The sequence below is a fragment of the Grampus griseus genome, assembly GCF_964374135.1.
Source record: "Grampus griseus genome assembly, chromosome: 18".
NCBI lineage: Eukaryota > Metazoa > Chordata > Mammalia > Artiodactyla > Delphinidae > Grampus > Grampus griseus.
The window spans coordinates 9668983-9687627 of record NC_139012.1 but is presented as its reverse complement, the minus strand read 5'-3'; the positions used below and the strand labels follow the sequence as shown (position 1 = coordinate 9687627).

At 38.4% G+C, this 18645-nt stretch overlaps 1 protein-coding gene across 2 annotated transcripts in view; it reads left to right on the top strand.

The window, feature by feature from the left end:
- The window catches only part of ITGBL1 (integrin subunit beta like 1), a 218557-nt gene that overhangs the window by 101452 nt on the left and 98460 nt on the right, over nt 1-18645 (top strand). For both annotated transcript variants that reach the window (XM_082675682.1, XM_082675681.1), the window contains 3 exons: nt 3672-3794; nt 7922-8062; nt 10640-10780. In XM_082675682.1, the coding sequence (XP_082531808.1) occupies nt 3672-3794; nt 7922-8062; nt 10640-10780 (405 nt within the window). The remainder of the gene's footprint in view (nt 1-3671; nt 3795-7921; nt 8063-10639; nt 10781-18645) is intronic.

Here is an 18645-nt window from a genome sequence, read left to right as displayed (position 1 = left end):
GGCAGCACAATCTTTTTTTCTGTCTCTTACTCTCTTCTCAGTTTCTAAGCCTTTCAGGTTTACTTTGGGGATCTTGCTGTCACAAAGCTTTCTTTTAATGCCTACTTCTACCAGCCCTAGTTCAGGACCACTGCCCCCAAACTGCATTAGTGTCTGAGCTCTCTATACTAATTTTTCCCCCTCATATCGCAGTGTGATTTGCAGGAAGCAGCTTGGAACAGAAGGGGAAGAGGAGGTGTATGGAATGGGCAGAAGACTGAAGGGCAGGGGGAGATGGAGATGGAGCTGGGGACTAAAGGAGTTCCAGAAGTTGACTCCGTAGGGGCGCAGAATGGCAAGGCACAGTCTGCAGAGGAAAGCAAGGCTCCAGCACCATTGCATCAGGAGTATATGCTGGTGTTCAAGACAGGGAGTCATCCTAGAAAGAGGCAGCTATATTAGGCAGAATGAAAAGTCAGAGCTAAAATAATCTAGCATAAAACAGAAGACCAATCCTAGAGACTGAGTTAACTGGCAACCAAGAAAGAGATGCAGGATGACACAGCATGAGCACGCGAGTCTGGCACTTTTGCCTGGGCTTCCATATGCCGTATCTTGGAGCCTCAGTTGTGAATTCTACTTGATGAGTAAGACAGGAAGTCTCTGAACTGTTGTAAACTTCCTGCATCACCCAGGAACAGTTCAGATGTGTGGATTGGAGTGAGCCAGCCTGTGGGGGACGTCAGTGAGAAGTTGTAGAATTCAGAGGCAGAGGCTGTTCCTTCCCATCTTTCCTGAAAACAATGACTGCATACGTAGCCCTAACTATGTTGCACCTCTCTCCCTACCCATGAAGGGCTCCTGGTCTTCCAACAGATAAATTCTAAAATTCTTGACCAATATTCTTGATACTATACTGTCTGCCTTTAGCCTACCCTTTTTTCCAAACTAAAGCCAGACTCTTCTCTGTTAAATCCTCCATCCCTATTCCTTAGCCCAGGCTCTTTCTTCAACATCACAAGTTTTTTCTCCATCTCCACTTGTTGAAATTCTATCTATACATCAAGTGCCAACTCAAGAACTTACTCCCCTACTGTGCCTTTCCTCCTTCACAGAGCCAGACTGAGGTTTATACTATCTTTATAGCATTTGTCACAAATCTGTTGCAAATGCCTTTGCGTCATCTGGTTTCATATAGATATATGTATATGTAAAAATTATCAATCACCTTGCTCTTTCTTCTTGGTCTATGATTTACTTAGTTTTAATTTTATCCATCTTATTATCTTCTATAGCACTTATGACTTCACCAATAATATAATAAAGCAATGAGAAAATTTAATGAATGGATACGTGGATGGTTGAAAGACAGCATAAATAAATGTGAAAATGAAAAAGACGGATGATAATTAGAGAACAAAATGAGATGACGCAATACCATGAATTGTAGCGTTAGATTGGAAATGACCTTTTATAAATTAAAAGTTTATAAAACAAAGTTTATAAAAGTTTATAAACTATTTTATAAACTTCGTTTATAAAAAGAAGTTTAATGGAAGTAAAATTCACACAAGTATTCTCAAGAAAGAAAAATAACAAGCTCAAATTCTGCAGAATCACCATTTATATGTGACTGTGAGAGAAAGAACACTTACAGAGAATAGCAAATCACAAGTGACCTGTGTAACAGAATCATGCAGAGAGTATGGAACCAGGAAGTAGTGGGATCCATAAATATAAAATGTGTCTGGAGAAAATATTTGGGAATATGGCTGATACACTCGATGTCTTAATGGGAGATGACAAAGAACCCAACATTTTCTGAAAGTCTACAGTGTGCTAGACACAGTAGCATTTTTAGATAGGTGACTGGGTGATCTATTTATCACTTGATCCACACAGCAGCTCTGTGAAGAAGAGCAGATAAGGAATTTGAGAGTTAGAGATAAAAGTAATGACCTCAGTTAAAGATAAAAGTAATGACCTCAGATATGTATAGCTAGTGGGGATTAAGACCTGGATATGCCTGCAAATCTACCTCAGTCCTAAATCTGTGCTCTTTCTGGTACACCACATACAGAATTGCCAGTATCCAGTAGCTCATTTCAAATATCCATATTTCAAATATCCATAGTATCATCTTTGGTTCCTTCCCATCCTTTACCTCTCAGACCCAGTCACCGAGTCATCTTTTCTTTCTCCTGAAAATACCACCACGTGTGTTTGCTTTTTTCTAAACTCACAGCCATGACCTGGGTCAGCCTCCATTTTCTTTCCTGCAGACTAATGAACTAACATTCCCTCATATCCACTTGGCCTCATTTCATTTCATTCTCCATATGACAACCAGAGTAACAGGGTGGGAATGAATACCTGATCACATGACTCCCTTGTTGAAAACATTTCAATGGCTTCTCATTTTTCTGCTTGATTCAAGTTGGAAATCTTTAATGTGACCTCTTAGACTTCCGTAAACTGCATCTTTAGTTGCCTTTTTCCTTTCATGACATTTTCCACTTTATTTTCTGCTATACGCCAGCCGTCTTTTTCTTTTTTCCCTTATTCCCTCTTTTACCTCAGAGCTTTTGCTGTTGTTTCTTGCTGGAAGTGGGCTTTTTCACCTTCTCAATTCTCTTAGCTATTATTTTTACTTTGCTTTCAGTTCTCAGTTTAAGAGCCATTCCCCAGGGACTCTATCTTTGCCTACCAGGTCTCAGTTAAATCCCCTTATTATGTGTTTCTGCAGCAGTTTGCACTTCTCCCCTGATTTTATCACATTGTTTTTTACTCATATAAAACTTTAAGAGGAGGATTATGGCTGAATCCATCTCCTGTTGCATTTCCAGAGTCTAGGATGATACTGGTGAATGGTAAAGTCTCAATTACTCTATGGTGACTGCTGTGATGATCGATTAAAAATTTAAAAATAGGCATTAAAAAGGAAGCTCCTCAAATGGACATTCTACTTCTCAATATCCTTTGAATGCTGTTTTATTGTCAGTGAAATCACTCTTGGGGTTGTAGTCAAATCCTCAAACTTGGCCGGGTATGTTGTGTGTGGTAGACTAGATGATTCCAGTGCCTCTGTATCACCCTGAGCTGCCCTGAGGTTTTGGTGAGGTCCCAGGACTCTATGCATAAGAAAACCCACTCTGGTCCCATAGTCATAATGACATGGCTATCAGTTTAACACTGTGGGTATGAAATTATTAGGGACACCTAAGGTTTTCATTTATGCATTTGATAATGAATTCTACAAATATTCATTATATAAATAATATGTTCAAATATTGTGCAAAGCGTTGAATAAATAACTGGTGAGGAAGATAAGCAAGGTTACTTCTCTCACAAAGCTTAGAATTTTCTGCTTTAGTTCACCTAAGACCCAGGTGTAATTAGAAGATACTCATTCATGCATTGATTAGATGGACATGTATAAAGTAGCTCTGCTCTTGGGAAGGTCAGATTCATGAAACTATTAGAGGTCAATCATAATAGCTGTGTACTATAAAACATAACTGCTGGGCTACAATAATCTCAAAGAATGTCATTATCTCATCATACCCACAGTAAAACCTAATTGGAATATTAAATTGATTTAAATTGGCTTTATCTATGAAAGAGATAGGTTCAAATCATTAATTATAATTTATATGCACTTAAATAATTTTTGCTCTGTTTTAATGGTTTAGGTACATGTCACTGTGGCAGGTGTAAGTGTGATAATTCAGATGGAAATGGACTCGTTTATGGTAAATTTTGTGAGTGTGATGATAGAGAATGCATAGATGATGAAACAGAAGAAATATGTGGAGGTATGTATATTAACTTTGCAGAAATTAATAAAAGTACTTGATTTTTTCACCTATTTCATTGCACTTTTATTTCTATGAATTTCTGTGCTAAGTTTACTCATTTAAGTTGAACCTATGTTTATTTGGAATACACTTCATATAGGGAAAGTTAGACTAAGGCATTCAGAGCTAACTAGTACATCTTAAAAATTTTTTATAGATTTTATTCTTTAACCATTATTTATTGAAGTATAGTTAATTTACAATGTTGTGTTAGTTTCAGGTGTACAGCAAAGTGATTCAGATATATATATGTGTGTGTGTATATATATATACACACATATATATGTATATTCTTTTTCAGATTCTTTTCCATTATAGTTATTGCAAGATATTAAATATAGTTCCCTGTGCTATACAGTAGGTCCTTGTTGTTTATCTGTTTATACAGTGGTGTGTATCTGTTAATCCCAAACTCCTAATTTATCCCATCCCCTGTGGTAAAACATGTTTGTTTTCTATATCTGTGTATCTATTTCTGTTTTGCAAATAAATTCATTTGTATAATTTTTTTAGATTCCACATATAAATGATATCATATGATATTTAGAGCAGACTAGTACTTTTTAAATGCAAAATCAGATTGTTCCCCAAGGAGAGCCAGACCAATATGGCGACAGGCCAACTGCATGGTTCTGTAGTGGTCCTAGCTGGACTCTGTCTTCTCTGCTCACCTTAACTGCTTTTATTCTGCTTCTTTTATTCCAGTCTCTCCATTGCATGTTTTAATTGCATTGTCTTTCCCGTTCTGAACCATAAAACTTTGAACAGTCTCATGTCCTATTGGGGACATTGAAGGCCAATAGGATTATTAGCCTAGAATCTATCCCTCCCCACCACACACTCAGATAACTTTTTTCATGATTGTTTCTACAGACCACCATGACCTCAGTCCATTTTTCTGTTGTACCAATTATTGCGTGCTTGCTAATGTCAAGCACTGCAATAAGTACTTCACATTCATTGGGTAACTTACCAGCATTTGGAATGACTTACCAGGGTTGAATGGAATTTAGACTCCTGTCTGTCTGATGCCAGAGACTGTGCTGTTGACCCCTCACCATAGAGAACTGCCCTGGAGTTTGGAGCTCCGTGAGAAAAGCCTTTCTCACCACCCGCAGTGCCCTTCTCTTCTGCTTACCTATATGCAAGCTTGTGCCCAGAGAGAGAGAGTTTCAGTCGTGCTGGCACAGGAGAGGAAAGTAAACAGCAGTGAGAATCCCTTCAATTTAGGTAAATTCTTCTCTGCTGTTATTAAACATTTTAACCTGGTTACCTCTGGCCTCATCTCTCTATCCGGCAGTAATTGCTTCTTTCATTGAAATCTGAAAAGACTCCGTGCATGGAATCCTATCGTGCATACCAGATGGGTGATCAGAGGAGTATTTTCCCTTCAAGGATCAGGAGCAAATGGGGCGAGGGGGAGCCAGAGGGCCATACAGTGTCACTAAGCTGTCCTTTTGTTTACAAAAACAAATTGTGGCTTCAATTCCTGTGGTCATCCAGATGCTCTTATTTTAGGTCAGCTTGGTTTTTTCTCTCTGGTTTCCTTGCTGTACAACCAACCAAGATAAAACCAACAAACACGAACCTTCATTTTTCAAGCCAGTGACCTAAGCTGGATGCTGCTCAGACAATTCTGCTAAAGGGCTCATTCCAAAATAATTAGAAAAATTAGATAAGTCTACCCACAGATATTATGTGTTTGTCCTGATATCTTATTTCCAATTATTACAGATCAAAAAAGAGGAAGGGAACATGTGTGGAGTCAGTGTTTTCTGATGCACACCACCAAAGCAAAGTCCATTTGCATGTGTAAATATAAACATTGAACTGGAAACAACAGGAAGTGTTTAACTCTCAAGCTTTCCACTCATTATTTCCGTTGGTTCGAGGCTAAAGCAATTTCATGGTGCAAAGTCTCTGACCACAGATACTTAGCACTCCAGTAAACAGCCTCTGGGGATGACCTTGACTGGGATTCTAGATTTTTCCGTGTGTCATTCACATAAAACCAGTCTGTTGAGAGATGATCCTACAGCCCAATAATGGAGCAATTCAAAAGCAGATTTTCTTACACCATTAGTTTGCACAAAGCAGAGAATGATGCTCCTTGTCTGGAGTGTGTATTGTCCTGAGGCTTATATTTTATCTCAATTATTCAGATATGTCTTATTACAGTATTTTCATTTGAGCTATGAATATATCTGCTTAATTTTCCACCTATATCTGCATACAGTATAGCCTTACATGATTTATCCTAGTAATCCTATTCGCCTCTACCTCAGTGATTTTTTAGTAAAACCCCAATTCAATGCTGAATTTTATAAACATACAAAGAATTTGAGTTTGAAGAATGAAGATTTATGATCATTTGTTAATCTCATGGTAAGCCTTACATAGGTAGCATCTTAAATAAATTTCCTACAATGACAGAGGAATAAATTTCTGAAGATTTCTGAGATTATAGCAGAAATTCTACTTTTTGAAGTTTAAAAAAAAAACCTGACTCCTAGGAAAAGTTGTCTTGCTTTCTTCCAGTGTAATCCTCAAGTTCCTAAGGCTTGTGATGTAATACTGGAATGTGATTTTTTTTTGTGTGTATACATATAGAGATATTTTGAAGTTTATAAAAAAAAGTATAGCTTTAATATTTTATTATTGATGAACTCATTTGATAGCCTTTATGTCTGCTTAAGTGAACAAATTAAAATTTGCTGTAGAAATGATCATTGTCTATTAGCTTAAAAAGAGGTTTTCTGTGGATACCCCGATTACAGCTTATTTAGACAGAAAACATGGCATGGTATGCTTGGGTCCCTGTCTCTTTCTCTCTATCTCGCTATAGCACTTTCTCTTCATCTCTCGCTCTGTCTCTCTCATGTATGCTTGCTGGCAGGAAGTTTCATCTGAGAGACAAGAATGTCATGAGACCAGAATATTCTACTGTATTTCTCCCTTCATATGTGAGTGTCTCAGGCCCTACTGACACTCTTGCCATTGGCCAGATATGCCATAGTGTTTAGAAAGAAAAATAGCCTCACAGTTAGTTTCCCATGGCCCTCTGGGATGATGACTGTTGGAGAAGAGAGAGGCAAGAACAAAGACTTTAGCCATAGACTCTGATAAAACATAAATTCCTATAAACCAGAAAGAATAGACTAAAAACCAAAGTGGCCCTGGTTTTCATCAGATTTGCAAGAACAAGGACATACATTCATGGTTGGGTGGCATAACTACAAAAAGGGAGGATATAAAAAGTGATTTGGGATAAAAGGTATTGTCATCTTTTGGGAATTTGTAGGATTGCTGGACATGGGTGCAGGAAGCGATGAGGTGACTGTTCATTACAGATTGTTTGGACATAAGTACAAACAAGCAGAGTAACAGTTTACAGCATGGAGGGAGCTGAAATTGTGTGGAGGCATCTGGACACAAAATGATGGGCTGTCCTTACCTAGCATTTGTACCCTCTTGATAGATAGGAGGGGAATTTGATTGTAAGGCCAAGGGTCCGTGGTATTTTCTTTGTAATTAGTAGTTTAAGTGACTACTAAACACTGATTTAGCTGAAAACCTCTTTTCCATGTGGTAAGACACAACAGCTTGCAGGACACAGTTGAATGAAAAGATGAAATATTTTCTCTGGTTTAAGCAATGGCCATTAATAATGTGCATCCAAGGAAGTATGCACCATTGCTTTCTCAATGGTTCATTTCAAATATCAGGAAATGCTCTCAGAGTGAATGCTTATATACATTTGAGTTTGATGTACACATCTGAGATCGGAACATAATAGACTTGCACAGTCTTTCATGCCATTTCTTTAAAATTCTGTCATTTTAATCAGCCACTTGGCTAGGACACGTTAGAGGACGCCTTGACTTGCTTTATGTGTGTAATTAGGTAGGTATAGGCACACCTATGATGTTTTGGGGGCAAACTATATAATATGATTATTTTAAGCAAGGGCTGTGGAGCAGGTGGATTATTTCCAAAGGCAAAAATGATCACCAAGAGGTAGAAAGTTAATTCTGCTTTTAAAAGTTGCTTTTTTCCTCACCGTATAAAATTCATTTTGGGTAAAGGCCACGGAAAGTGTTACTGTGGAAACTGTTACTGCCAGGCTGGTTGGCATGGAGATAAATGCGAATTCCAGTGTGACATCACCCCCTGGGAGAGCAAGCGAAGATGCACATCTCCAGATGGCAGAGTCTGCAGTAACAGAGGTGTGTCTTTCATACTCGTTACTATGTAATTGGGAAAAAAACAAACCTCTTTAATTATTAACCCAGCGCTTCTCTATATTTCCTTCCATGTGGAAGTCATCTTTTATAGTGTTTGATGTAAATCAACATTTCCTATACCAACAAGCTTCTCTTTCTTATTTTTTATTGGGCAGAAAGCAGAAAGATAAGAAAGTTGCTGTCATACTTTCAGCTTCACTGAACAGATAGTTAACACAGGGACTGTAATTTCTTTGGCAGCCATCCAGAAATGGCATAGTACAGGGAAAAGGCAATTCTTGTAGATATTTCTGTTGAATGTCTCTTGACTAACAGAACCATCTACAGCATGAGCATCTAATTATCCGGAGAGCATTCCAAAAAAAACTCTCATCTTAATTATGAGTAAATTGAAGGGCTGTGTTGCGATACAGAATTGATATGGAGTCATTTAACTTTTATATGCAGTAATAAAAATGTGATATTGAACAAAATATAGCCATGTGGAATTGAGAGTGACTTTAAGCAGGAATTTAAAAAATATATTAGTATTGCTAACATAATTTAACGCGAGTTAACTAAGCGTTTGATATCAAATCAAATAGTTTTAAACACTTTTAGGAAAATCCTTGCAAATACTTGTTCTTTTTCCCTTTGTCAGCTGTACTGGTAGATAAAGAGCCATGTTGGACTCTTCTGACTACTTGAAGATATCAGTGAGTGGTCAATTTCCTTCTATACAGTAGTAAAAACCTAGAAAGCTGGAAACTTATTTTTTTTTCATTTCTCTAAATGAATGATACACTTTAATAGGTAATGCTTACATGAAATCCTGGGCACACAACCAACTTTATCTTTTTTACAGGCTGTCATAGAAGAGTGAAATGCGCCAGGTTTCTGTACATAGAGAGAAAGGAAAGCAAAAGGCCTGACCTTGGGACCAAAATTATAAAGAAAAGTCCTCTCTTTAATTTTTGCAGAGTAGATCTGATTATATATCCTGCTAATTCATCTGTATTTTCCTTTAATATATAAGCTCTGCATGGGCCATGACTTCATGAATTCCCCATTGATGAACATTTAGGTCACTAGTGGTTTTTCAATAACATGAATACCACCATATTTAATATCCCTGTACATGTACTTTTCCTTTCCTTTAGATATGTTAATTGAAGTGTGCTGTTATGTTATATGTAACACACATTTAAAAAGTATATGTTGTGAAATTGCCACCCAGAAAGTTGGACATTTTGGACATTTCACCAACTCTTGATCCTAACAATCTTTTTTATTTCTGTCAGTCGTATGTCTGAAATAATTTCTAACTCACTATTGTTTAAAAGTCCCTCACCCCTTCATCATGGTAGCTTGAGTGGTAAACATTTTTATGTTTATCTATCATCATAACGTCTCTCCACAGAATTTCCAATTGGTGTCCTTTGCCTTTGTCTGTTTTGCTGTAGGCATATTTGTCTTTAGATATGAACTCATAAGAATTGTTTATATGTTTGTGAAAGTAGCTTTGTCTTGTACATACATATGACCAGACATATGACCAAACAGTTTTAGCTGTTTTTATCTTTTAGTTTGTTTCTGGTGTCTTGCCCCCAACCCAAATTTTAGATTTTTATGTCATTAAAGCTTTTTCTTTTTTCCTTTAAATAATTTGCTTTGAGGCTTTTGAATAAAAATAAATTTATTTCATATTTTATGGTTCTATTTTATATCCTTAAATCTTTAAGCTAGCTAGAATTTACTTTGATCTAAAAGGTAAGAAAGGGATTTAACTTTTTTTTTTTCACAGTGATTAACTGGTTACCCTAAAGATGATTACTAAAATTCACACAAAGTTAATATGATTTACAACTAAGCATTTCTCCTATACAAATCTCCCAACGACCAAAGTTATATCTTTCCGTCTACACCAATGTCCTCTATAACCTGAGCTCATCTGATCCAGCCAACCTGACTTCTCAGTCTTCCTAATATGCACCTTCTGCTCCAATGAGTCAGGTCTACTTAGGATCCCCACGTCCGTTCCCACCCTCCTTTGCTTATTCTTGCTTTCTTGACTTTCCTTGAGTTGTTCTACCTTCAGTCCTCCTAGAACATTTCCCGTTCTCTATGCTTATCCAAGCCATCTACCTTAATTACTTCAGCCCACACTGATTTCCCCTTCCCCAAACTCTTACAGTATTTATGTCCTAGTTTACAAAACATTAGTACTTTAGGTGCTTGTTTGTTTTTCATTAGCTTTTTTTGATCAAATAAATTATAAGCTTCTTGAGAGCAAGGATTACATCTTACGTTAATTGTGTTGGTATTATCTTTGAGTCAAACCAGCACGGTGCTCATTTCACAACCTGCGATCGCACATAAGTATAGACATAGATAATAACTTTTATTAACGAATCTCTACTGCTAACTTTAGATGGTGTTTTCCTCTATAGAATATTTTTCCTGAATACGTGTATTTTCCAAATATAAAGTAACAACAGAAAAAAAAAGAGCAATGTGTAAGATGCTTTCTCTCATGATTTTTCTTCACTAGACCCATTTAAAATTATTTTTACCCTCTAGGGATTTGTGTGTGTGGTGAATGTTCTTGCCATGATGTTGACCCGACTGGAGACTGGGGGGATATTCATGGGGACACCTGTGAGTGTGATGAAAGGGACTGCAAGGCTGTCTACGACAGATATTCTGACGACTTCTGTTCTGGTAAGTGCTTGCCTAACTCCTGTTTTTAAATAAGAAAATAGTCATTTCCCCATTTTCAAGATTTATTCGGCTTCTCACAGAAACGGTAAAAGAATGGAATGCGCCTTCTAAAGCATTCGGTATCCATAAGGCTCCTAATAGCAACGTGGAAACTGTTAGAGGAATCACACATTGGGCAAAGATCTGAGAGGAAAATGCACCTGCTCTCTGAAAATTCGTCTAATTCCTCACCAAGAAGAACTATTACCTCCAAGTATTGAATACACAACCGTGAGAATACAAAGCTAGCAGACCTGACCGTGAACAGGAGAGGTACCATTATGGCAGCCATATCAATATAGTACGAGACTTAGGACAATATAGTTCTCATGGGTAGTTCAATGCATTGCTTCTTTGGTATGATTTATATACTAAAATTGTTCTGCAGTGCAGCCTACAATTGAATATCAATTAGTGGTTTCAAAAATTCTATTCCTGGCTTCCCTGGTGGCGCAGTGGTTGAGAGTCTGCCTGCCGATGCAGGGGACACAGGTTCGTGCCCCGGTCCGGGAAGATCCCACATGCCGCGGAGCGGCTGAGCCCATGAGCCATGGCCGCTGAGCCTGCGCGTCCGGAGCCTGTGCTCCGCAACGGGAGAGGCCACAACAGTGAGAGGCCCGCGTATGCAAAAAAAAGAAAAAAAAAATTCTATTCCATGAATTTTTATGGAACAGATACTATTTTCCAGGCTCTCGATACTATTTGCCAGTGGCCTCTGGGCCACTGGTACCAGCAGTGAAGGAGACAAACATCCTTGACATTATGGAGTTTGTAATCTAAATGCAAAGGAAAAAAAAAATACATCCTGCCAGAATTTCTAATAGTGCAAAGGGGAAAAAAAAAAAACAGGCAGTCAGATTTATCTGAAAAAGTGTCATTTAGCAAAAATAGAGTTACTCCTTTTCAGTCTGGTTATATTGGACAATCGAGAAGACAGAGACATGGGCATATACACGTCTTTATGCTTGACTGCTTGGTTGGTACAGGGATATAGAGAGGAAACGCCGCTTGTCTCCAGAAAGTTTGCCAGCAAAGGGAGATAAAAGAGCTGCCCTATTTAATTATGATTATGCAACTGCAAAGACTTCTCTGTCCTGGCTGAGGAGAGCCTGCTGCTAAAGCTTCCCACTGCAGAAGAATTTCCCTCTTCTGATCCCTTGTGCTTGGGAGAATTTCCTAAAACATTTCCTAAGCATTTTGTCCTTTGGCAGGGCACACCCAAAGAAATTGAAGTATACCATGTAGCTCATGGGGGCCATATTCTCAAAAAGACACTTCACAAGGCAGCTGCTTTCATTTGTGGTTCCATCCCAGGGCTCTGTGCAGTTGTTGGTGGCACTGTCTTTACTGTCCCACCCCAGGAATGGGGTCAGTCCAATGCCAAAGGCAAGGACCAAAGACTATGCCCTTTCCAGGTTTTTCTGTTATTCATTCTGGGTAAGTGTTCTTTATTATCCTCATTGTCAACACCATGGGAATAAAACAGCTAACAACTATTCAGTGACTTCTGTATGCCAGACAGTCTGTAAAGCACTTCCCAGATTTGCATTTATTCTTCATAAAAGACTATGACATAGGGAACATATTTATTCTCATTTTACAGCTGGGGAAACTGAGGTTCAGGGAATTCCATAACCTGCTGCAGGCTCCACCACTAACAGCTAAAATCAAAATGTTAACAAGGTCTCTGAATCTGAAGAAATCTAAAGGTTCGTTCTTTAGTGAATGAATCTTTGTTTAAACTTAAACTTCAATTTAATATAACATTGATTGAGTGCTAATTATGCTATAGGCACTGTGTGAGATATTAGGGGATTAAAATATAAAAAAGCCTAGGCTCTGACCTTAAGAAATTTATTGTTTAGCAAAGAAAACTGCCACATAAACATGCATTTCAATATACTATCGTGTGGGAGATTGGCATATTCATGCATATGTTTACTTATACTGGGGACATAGTGATGAACACAACAGATAAAAGTCCTCTCCTTGGGGAGTTTACATCCTGGTGGGCCTGGAGAGACAAAAAAACAAACAAAATGTATAGTAGGTCAGTGCTATATATTTTCATGGCCATTGTGCTATAGACTAAAATGAGCAGAGAAAGGGGTTGACAATCTCAGGGCATGGGCTTGTTTGACATTTTAATTAGGAGGGTGAGGCTCTTCACAGAGGTGGTGATGTGTGACATGCATCGCATGATGCTTTTGGATCACTGTGCACGTACAGTTCTGCGACGGGCATCCCAGGCAGAGGGGAAAGAGGCATAAGATCTGTGCAGGGGCCTAGAATCAACTTGGTTATTACCAGAATGTACAAGTAACGAAGGGTAAAGCTAGCAAGAAGTAAGGACTGAAGGACTTTTTACCTTGCTGCTGAACTAGACTCTGTTCTAAAGGCAATGCTAGAGATGGTTTTAGGCAGTGGAGAGCTATAGTCACCAGGTTTCTAGTCTGGTTGTCTGGGTAAATGTTGGTGCCATTTACTGAAATGGAGAATATAGAAGAACATTGTCAAATTCGTTTCTAGACATATCAGGCATAGAGGACCAATGGCAAACCAAAGCCGATCATTTTTTTCAGCCTGTTGAATACGTGACTCTGAAGGATCAGGGCTGAACATGAGAATTTACAGAGTCATAAACACTGAGTTGTCAGTAGAAAACTATACCGGGGCTCAGGGCACACCATTTAAGGTTGTCATTTTTAAGATTGTGTGATAAAACATGAATTCACATACATTAAAATAGGAAAATAAAGAGATAATCAGACTACATATAAAAATCTTAACTTTGTGATTTTCTGATAGGATGCTTTTTTTTTAAGCATAGGGAACACTCTTTCTTATTAAACCCATGATCCTGATTTTGGAGTGGGGTTGGAAAATTCAAATTACACTACTGAATTATCACTACATCATAGTGATAATTCAGGGTCATGTGAGCTAGTCCATCTCACCGTGAGGAGCGGGGCCGTGGGGTGAAGATGGGCATTGACACTTAGGCTGACACTTGGATCCTTTCATAAGCTCACAATTCCTGATGCACGTTATTTAGGCTTAGAGTTACTACATAGGTGGGGCAGGTGGAAGCCATTGAGGAGGTCTCCTTGGAATCTGAAATTTTCCACTTCATCTAATCCATCCCTCCTTCCTGCTCCCTATTTTCTTCTTTCTCACATTTTCCATTCTTCCCTATGCTAGAACATTATAGAGAAAGTTAAGTGATCAGGCAGTTATGGTTGTGTGGTTGGTAGAGTTTCTCATGGGAAGAGTTTAGGAGAGAATTTGTACGTGGTCTCTATGCCCTGGATGTAGACAGGTAGGGGTGGGAAGAGGTGATGGGGTAATAGGCTGTGATTTGAGCAATAAAACATCAGGCTGTGATTATGATTTTTTTATTTATTTATTGAAGTGAATTAAATGTGGACAGTTCTCCACAGCCTGTCTCCCAGACTTAAAATGAGAAATTTAGGAAAGAAGAAACACATTGACAGAGATCCTGCTCTATTAGATACCCATCAAGTTCGTTCACACACCTCATTCCATTTTATGTTCGCCCTAACTCAGAGAAGGAGACGTGATTATCCACATTTTTTTTTTCTTAGCCACATTTTAACAGAAGAGGAAATGTTCAAAGAAATTAAGCAACTTGACAAAGTTCACACTGCCCTTAAGCGTCATCTGAAAACACATTACATGAGCCTAAGTACTCATGTAATTTAATCTCCGAGTGATACAAATAAAATTCTTCAATTTTACTTTATTTTGGTAAGGAAGAGCTGTCCTCTGGATGCTCAAAATTTTATAAAACTAAGCTTCTCTGAACATCATTCTGATCTGGGGCAGGCATCAACCTCTGGAGTATTTCTTCATTCCCACTATATCTGTAGAATTCCATATATGATGCTTAGTGAATTATTAGCCTTTGCAGTTTTCCTAATTGCCTGTCGAAGTTGCACCACAGGAAGGGAGCCATGCAGTTGATTACTGAATGTGTTAATACCTTAGTGATAATAAGACGGAAGTACGCCAAGTACATGGCTATTGTCTAGTGATTTATGCCGGGCTGGAGTGTGATAAGGCTCAGATGAAACGCAGCTTTATTTTTAGCTCCCATTCTTGCCCTCCTGAGAGTGTTGAGCTTATTTAAGTCCAAGGGAAATCTCCCATTGGATTATAGTTACCTTGTTTAATTGACCTTCTTATTTTATTCATTCATTCCCACTGTATGCGTTCACCTGTTCAAAAACGCACTTAAATGTAAATATTTTGTGCCTAAGGCATCATGGGTATAGGGGATGGGATACAAATTTTGAAACATGTTCCCTGCTTCCAAATAAATCAGTTGTATTCATTCTTCGTTTCACTCCTAAATGTTGTTCACTGACACATGAATTCATCCACACACAAACATGACTCATATACCCACAAAAATACACACACACACACACGGCTCAAAGATGATACTGTTGACAACTTTTGAGTGTGACTAAAATGGCAGGGGCATGACCAGCCATCCTGAAGTGAACCAACTACTCTATTACTTCGATTCTATGAGCTGCTCCCCTGATTTGACTTTCTGATTAGGAAGTAACAACTTTATTCCTGATGGCTGTTTATCACTCTGGTCTATTTCCCTAAATCCCTTAATAGGAAAAATATGCTGCAGTGTGACTTTCCACTTTTTCAGCTTGTTCCTGCCTATCAACATGATGAAAATACAAAGTTAGTCCTGGCTTAGAGTTCCTTTGGTTTGGAAAGTGGAATCATTTGATAGAACCATATTACGTGGGGAAATTAGCCTTTATGGATTACCAAAGCATTAAGGAAAGAAACTGAAGGAAATGATTACGTATATCCAGTTTGCATTGTCTTGAAAGGGAAAATAATATATCAAATGGATTTTTTAAAAAAATCAAGTACTAGTTAGATCTAACTTATCCCCCCGCCAACTTTTCTCTCTTGATGGTCTTCATATTACTTTGTAGGAAGCTACTTGTAAATATCAGATTCCAGTTCATGAGCATTTTTTGATCATTTTTAAGGCAAGAAATATCCTCTATGGAAGAAGAGTGTTCTGGAATGGATAGAACTACATTTGTCCTGCATTGATGTTTCTGAGGCTAGATAGCTTAATGCAAAAGAGCTCAATGATTACAAAGAAAAAAATAAGTTTTGGTGTCAGCACGCTCTCCTATAATGTCCTGAGAGCCTTTAAAGCTCAGCATGGGCGTGATGCCACTTGATGTGTCTCTTGCTGCCAAATTCCTGCCCTTGTGATGCAGTTCAGGCTGTGATCCCATTTACATACCAAAACTAGACACCATGTTCTTTCATTGTCATGGATGTGTGTGTGTGTGTGTGTGTGTGTGTGTGTGTGTGTGTGTGTGTGTTCAAACAATGCTCATAGACCTTTTGAAAGCAGTTCTCTAATGTATGTTCTGCATATTTGCTATCAGGGATAAACAATAACATTCTGTACCTTTCATCTCTATTTTGTCGATCCTCTGCCTACAGAGTTTAAAGGAATCCTTGTTAGAATCAATGAAATTAACGCCTGCAGGCCAAATATATGTGTATTTATACACACCTAGATTTGACAAACTAGCACTGAAGCATGACGTTTCAGATCAGTGTGGTAAAATTCACTTCTTCTAGTTCTCTCATTTTCAAGATAAAGTGAGATAAAGGCCAGAAAGATGAACTAGTGACACATGTATTTATTTATTTAGTTAATTTTTAACATCTTTATTGGCATATAATTGCTTTACCATGACATGTTCGTTTCTGCTTTATAACAAAGTGAATCAGCTATACATATACATATGTTCCCATATCTCTTCCCTCTTGCATCTCCCTCCCTCCCACCCTCCCTATCCCACCCCTCTAGGTGGTCACAAAGCACCAAGTTGATCTCCCTGTGCTTTGCGGCTGCTTCCCACTAGCTATCTGTTTTACGTTTGGTAGTGTATATATGTCCATGCCACTCTCTCACTTTGTCACAGCTTACCCTTCCCCCTCCCCGTGTCCTCAAGTCCATTCTCTACATCTGTGTCTTTATTCCTGTCCTGCCCCTAGGTTCTTCATAACCTTTTTTTTTTTTAGATTCCATATATATATGTTAACATACGGTATTTTTTTTTCTCTTTCTGACTTACTTCACCTCTGTATGACAGACTCTAGGTCCATCCACCTTAGTGGCACATTTAGATGGAAGACACAGGCCTCCTAATTTCTTCACTTATGCTTTTTTTCCCTACTTGTTTAGGAAAGACCTTGATATAGTATGTTATGGCAGTCTAAAGGATTTTCATGCTAAATAGATTTTATCATTTCTAAACTCTACTTTATAAATCAAAACCAAGCATTTTCATCTTCATTTTATCGCTATAAAATGATTCCTTCTCTCTCTCTCTTTGGCATAACTTTTATGCTGGAATTGAGAAACTTGTCACCTCAGAAAAGCAATTGCAGTTTCAATTTGTGATTTCCTGCCTTTTCTGAAAGGCTAAATACCTGCTTCAGAATCTGGTATCAATACATTGCATTTCTAACTGATTTTCCTAACTCCACTGATAAAATACCATGAAGGATTTTATAGAAAAAGTACAGTTTCATTTAAAGTGGGATCCATAACATATTTTTGACAACGTGTGACTTTGAGTTATTAAAAGATGTAGAACATATTTAATTTTTGTTACTGTGAAAATAAAGTTATGTTTATGTTTTAACTTGTCAAATTAATCTCTGATCAACATTTAGATTAGGCAGTACCACTGTCGATACTATTTTTCATCATGCTACACTAGTTATTTAAACCTTTTCTCTGTTACTTTTACATTTGCTTCTTCTGTGATCTTCATTGGGGTCTTTGATTTAGGTATTCCTACTTTCCCAAAACGATGACACCTTCAAAAAAACTCTGTATGCCACTATTTCATCATTTAACCTGGTTGCCATATATCCACTGACTCTCAGGAATTTCATTAGGGATGGTTTACTTTAAGTCATCCATATTGCCATAACCCTTCTTTCCTCAGCTTGAACTTGTTCAGTGGATGTTGGTTTCTAATGGCAAAGTGTAGAAGACACATCAGTGGCTGATTTGAGGAGCAGTGGCCGTCCTGAACTAGGCGATGTTCTCCCACTTTGATACTTTCCTATTTAAAGGCCAAACCTTTTATCGCAAGCCAAACACAGCAATGACACGATCTCATCAGTTCTTTCCAGTGTGTACACAATTGACTGCAGCTGTTTTTTTTTTTTTTTTTTTTTTCGGTACGCGGGCCTCTCACTGTTGTGGCCTCTCCCGATGCGGAGCACAGGCTCCGGACACGCAGGCTCAGCGGCCATGACTCACGGGCCCAGCCGCTCCGCGGCATGTGGGATCCTCCCGGACTGGGGCACGAACCCGTGTTCCCTGCATCGGCAGTCGGACTCTCAACCACTGCGCCACCAGGGAAGCCCCTGCAGCTGTTTTTGAGAGCATCTTTTGATCAAATGAAGCAGGGGCTGGGGTACAAGCCTGAGGCAGAAGCACGGAAGCTTAGGGATCATCACACACATGGTAAAAGTGAGGACACACTTTATATCGTCTTCCCAACTTTATTTGGAGTTGGTGATGCCTGGAGGTGACGCGGACACTTATAGGAGTAATCCTTGAGAATGTTTGTGATGCTGCATTAAATGCACAGGGAGTAGACGTGAAGACCTTACAGGCCACATTTACCTCTGGAGTTTGTAGTAGTGCACAGAAATAGCAAAGGGATAGAAAAGTGAAGCTGCATAACATTAGCGGGGAAAAGCACAGAGATTAAAGACTGAGT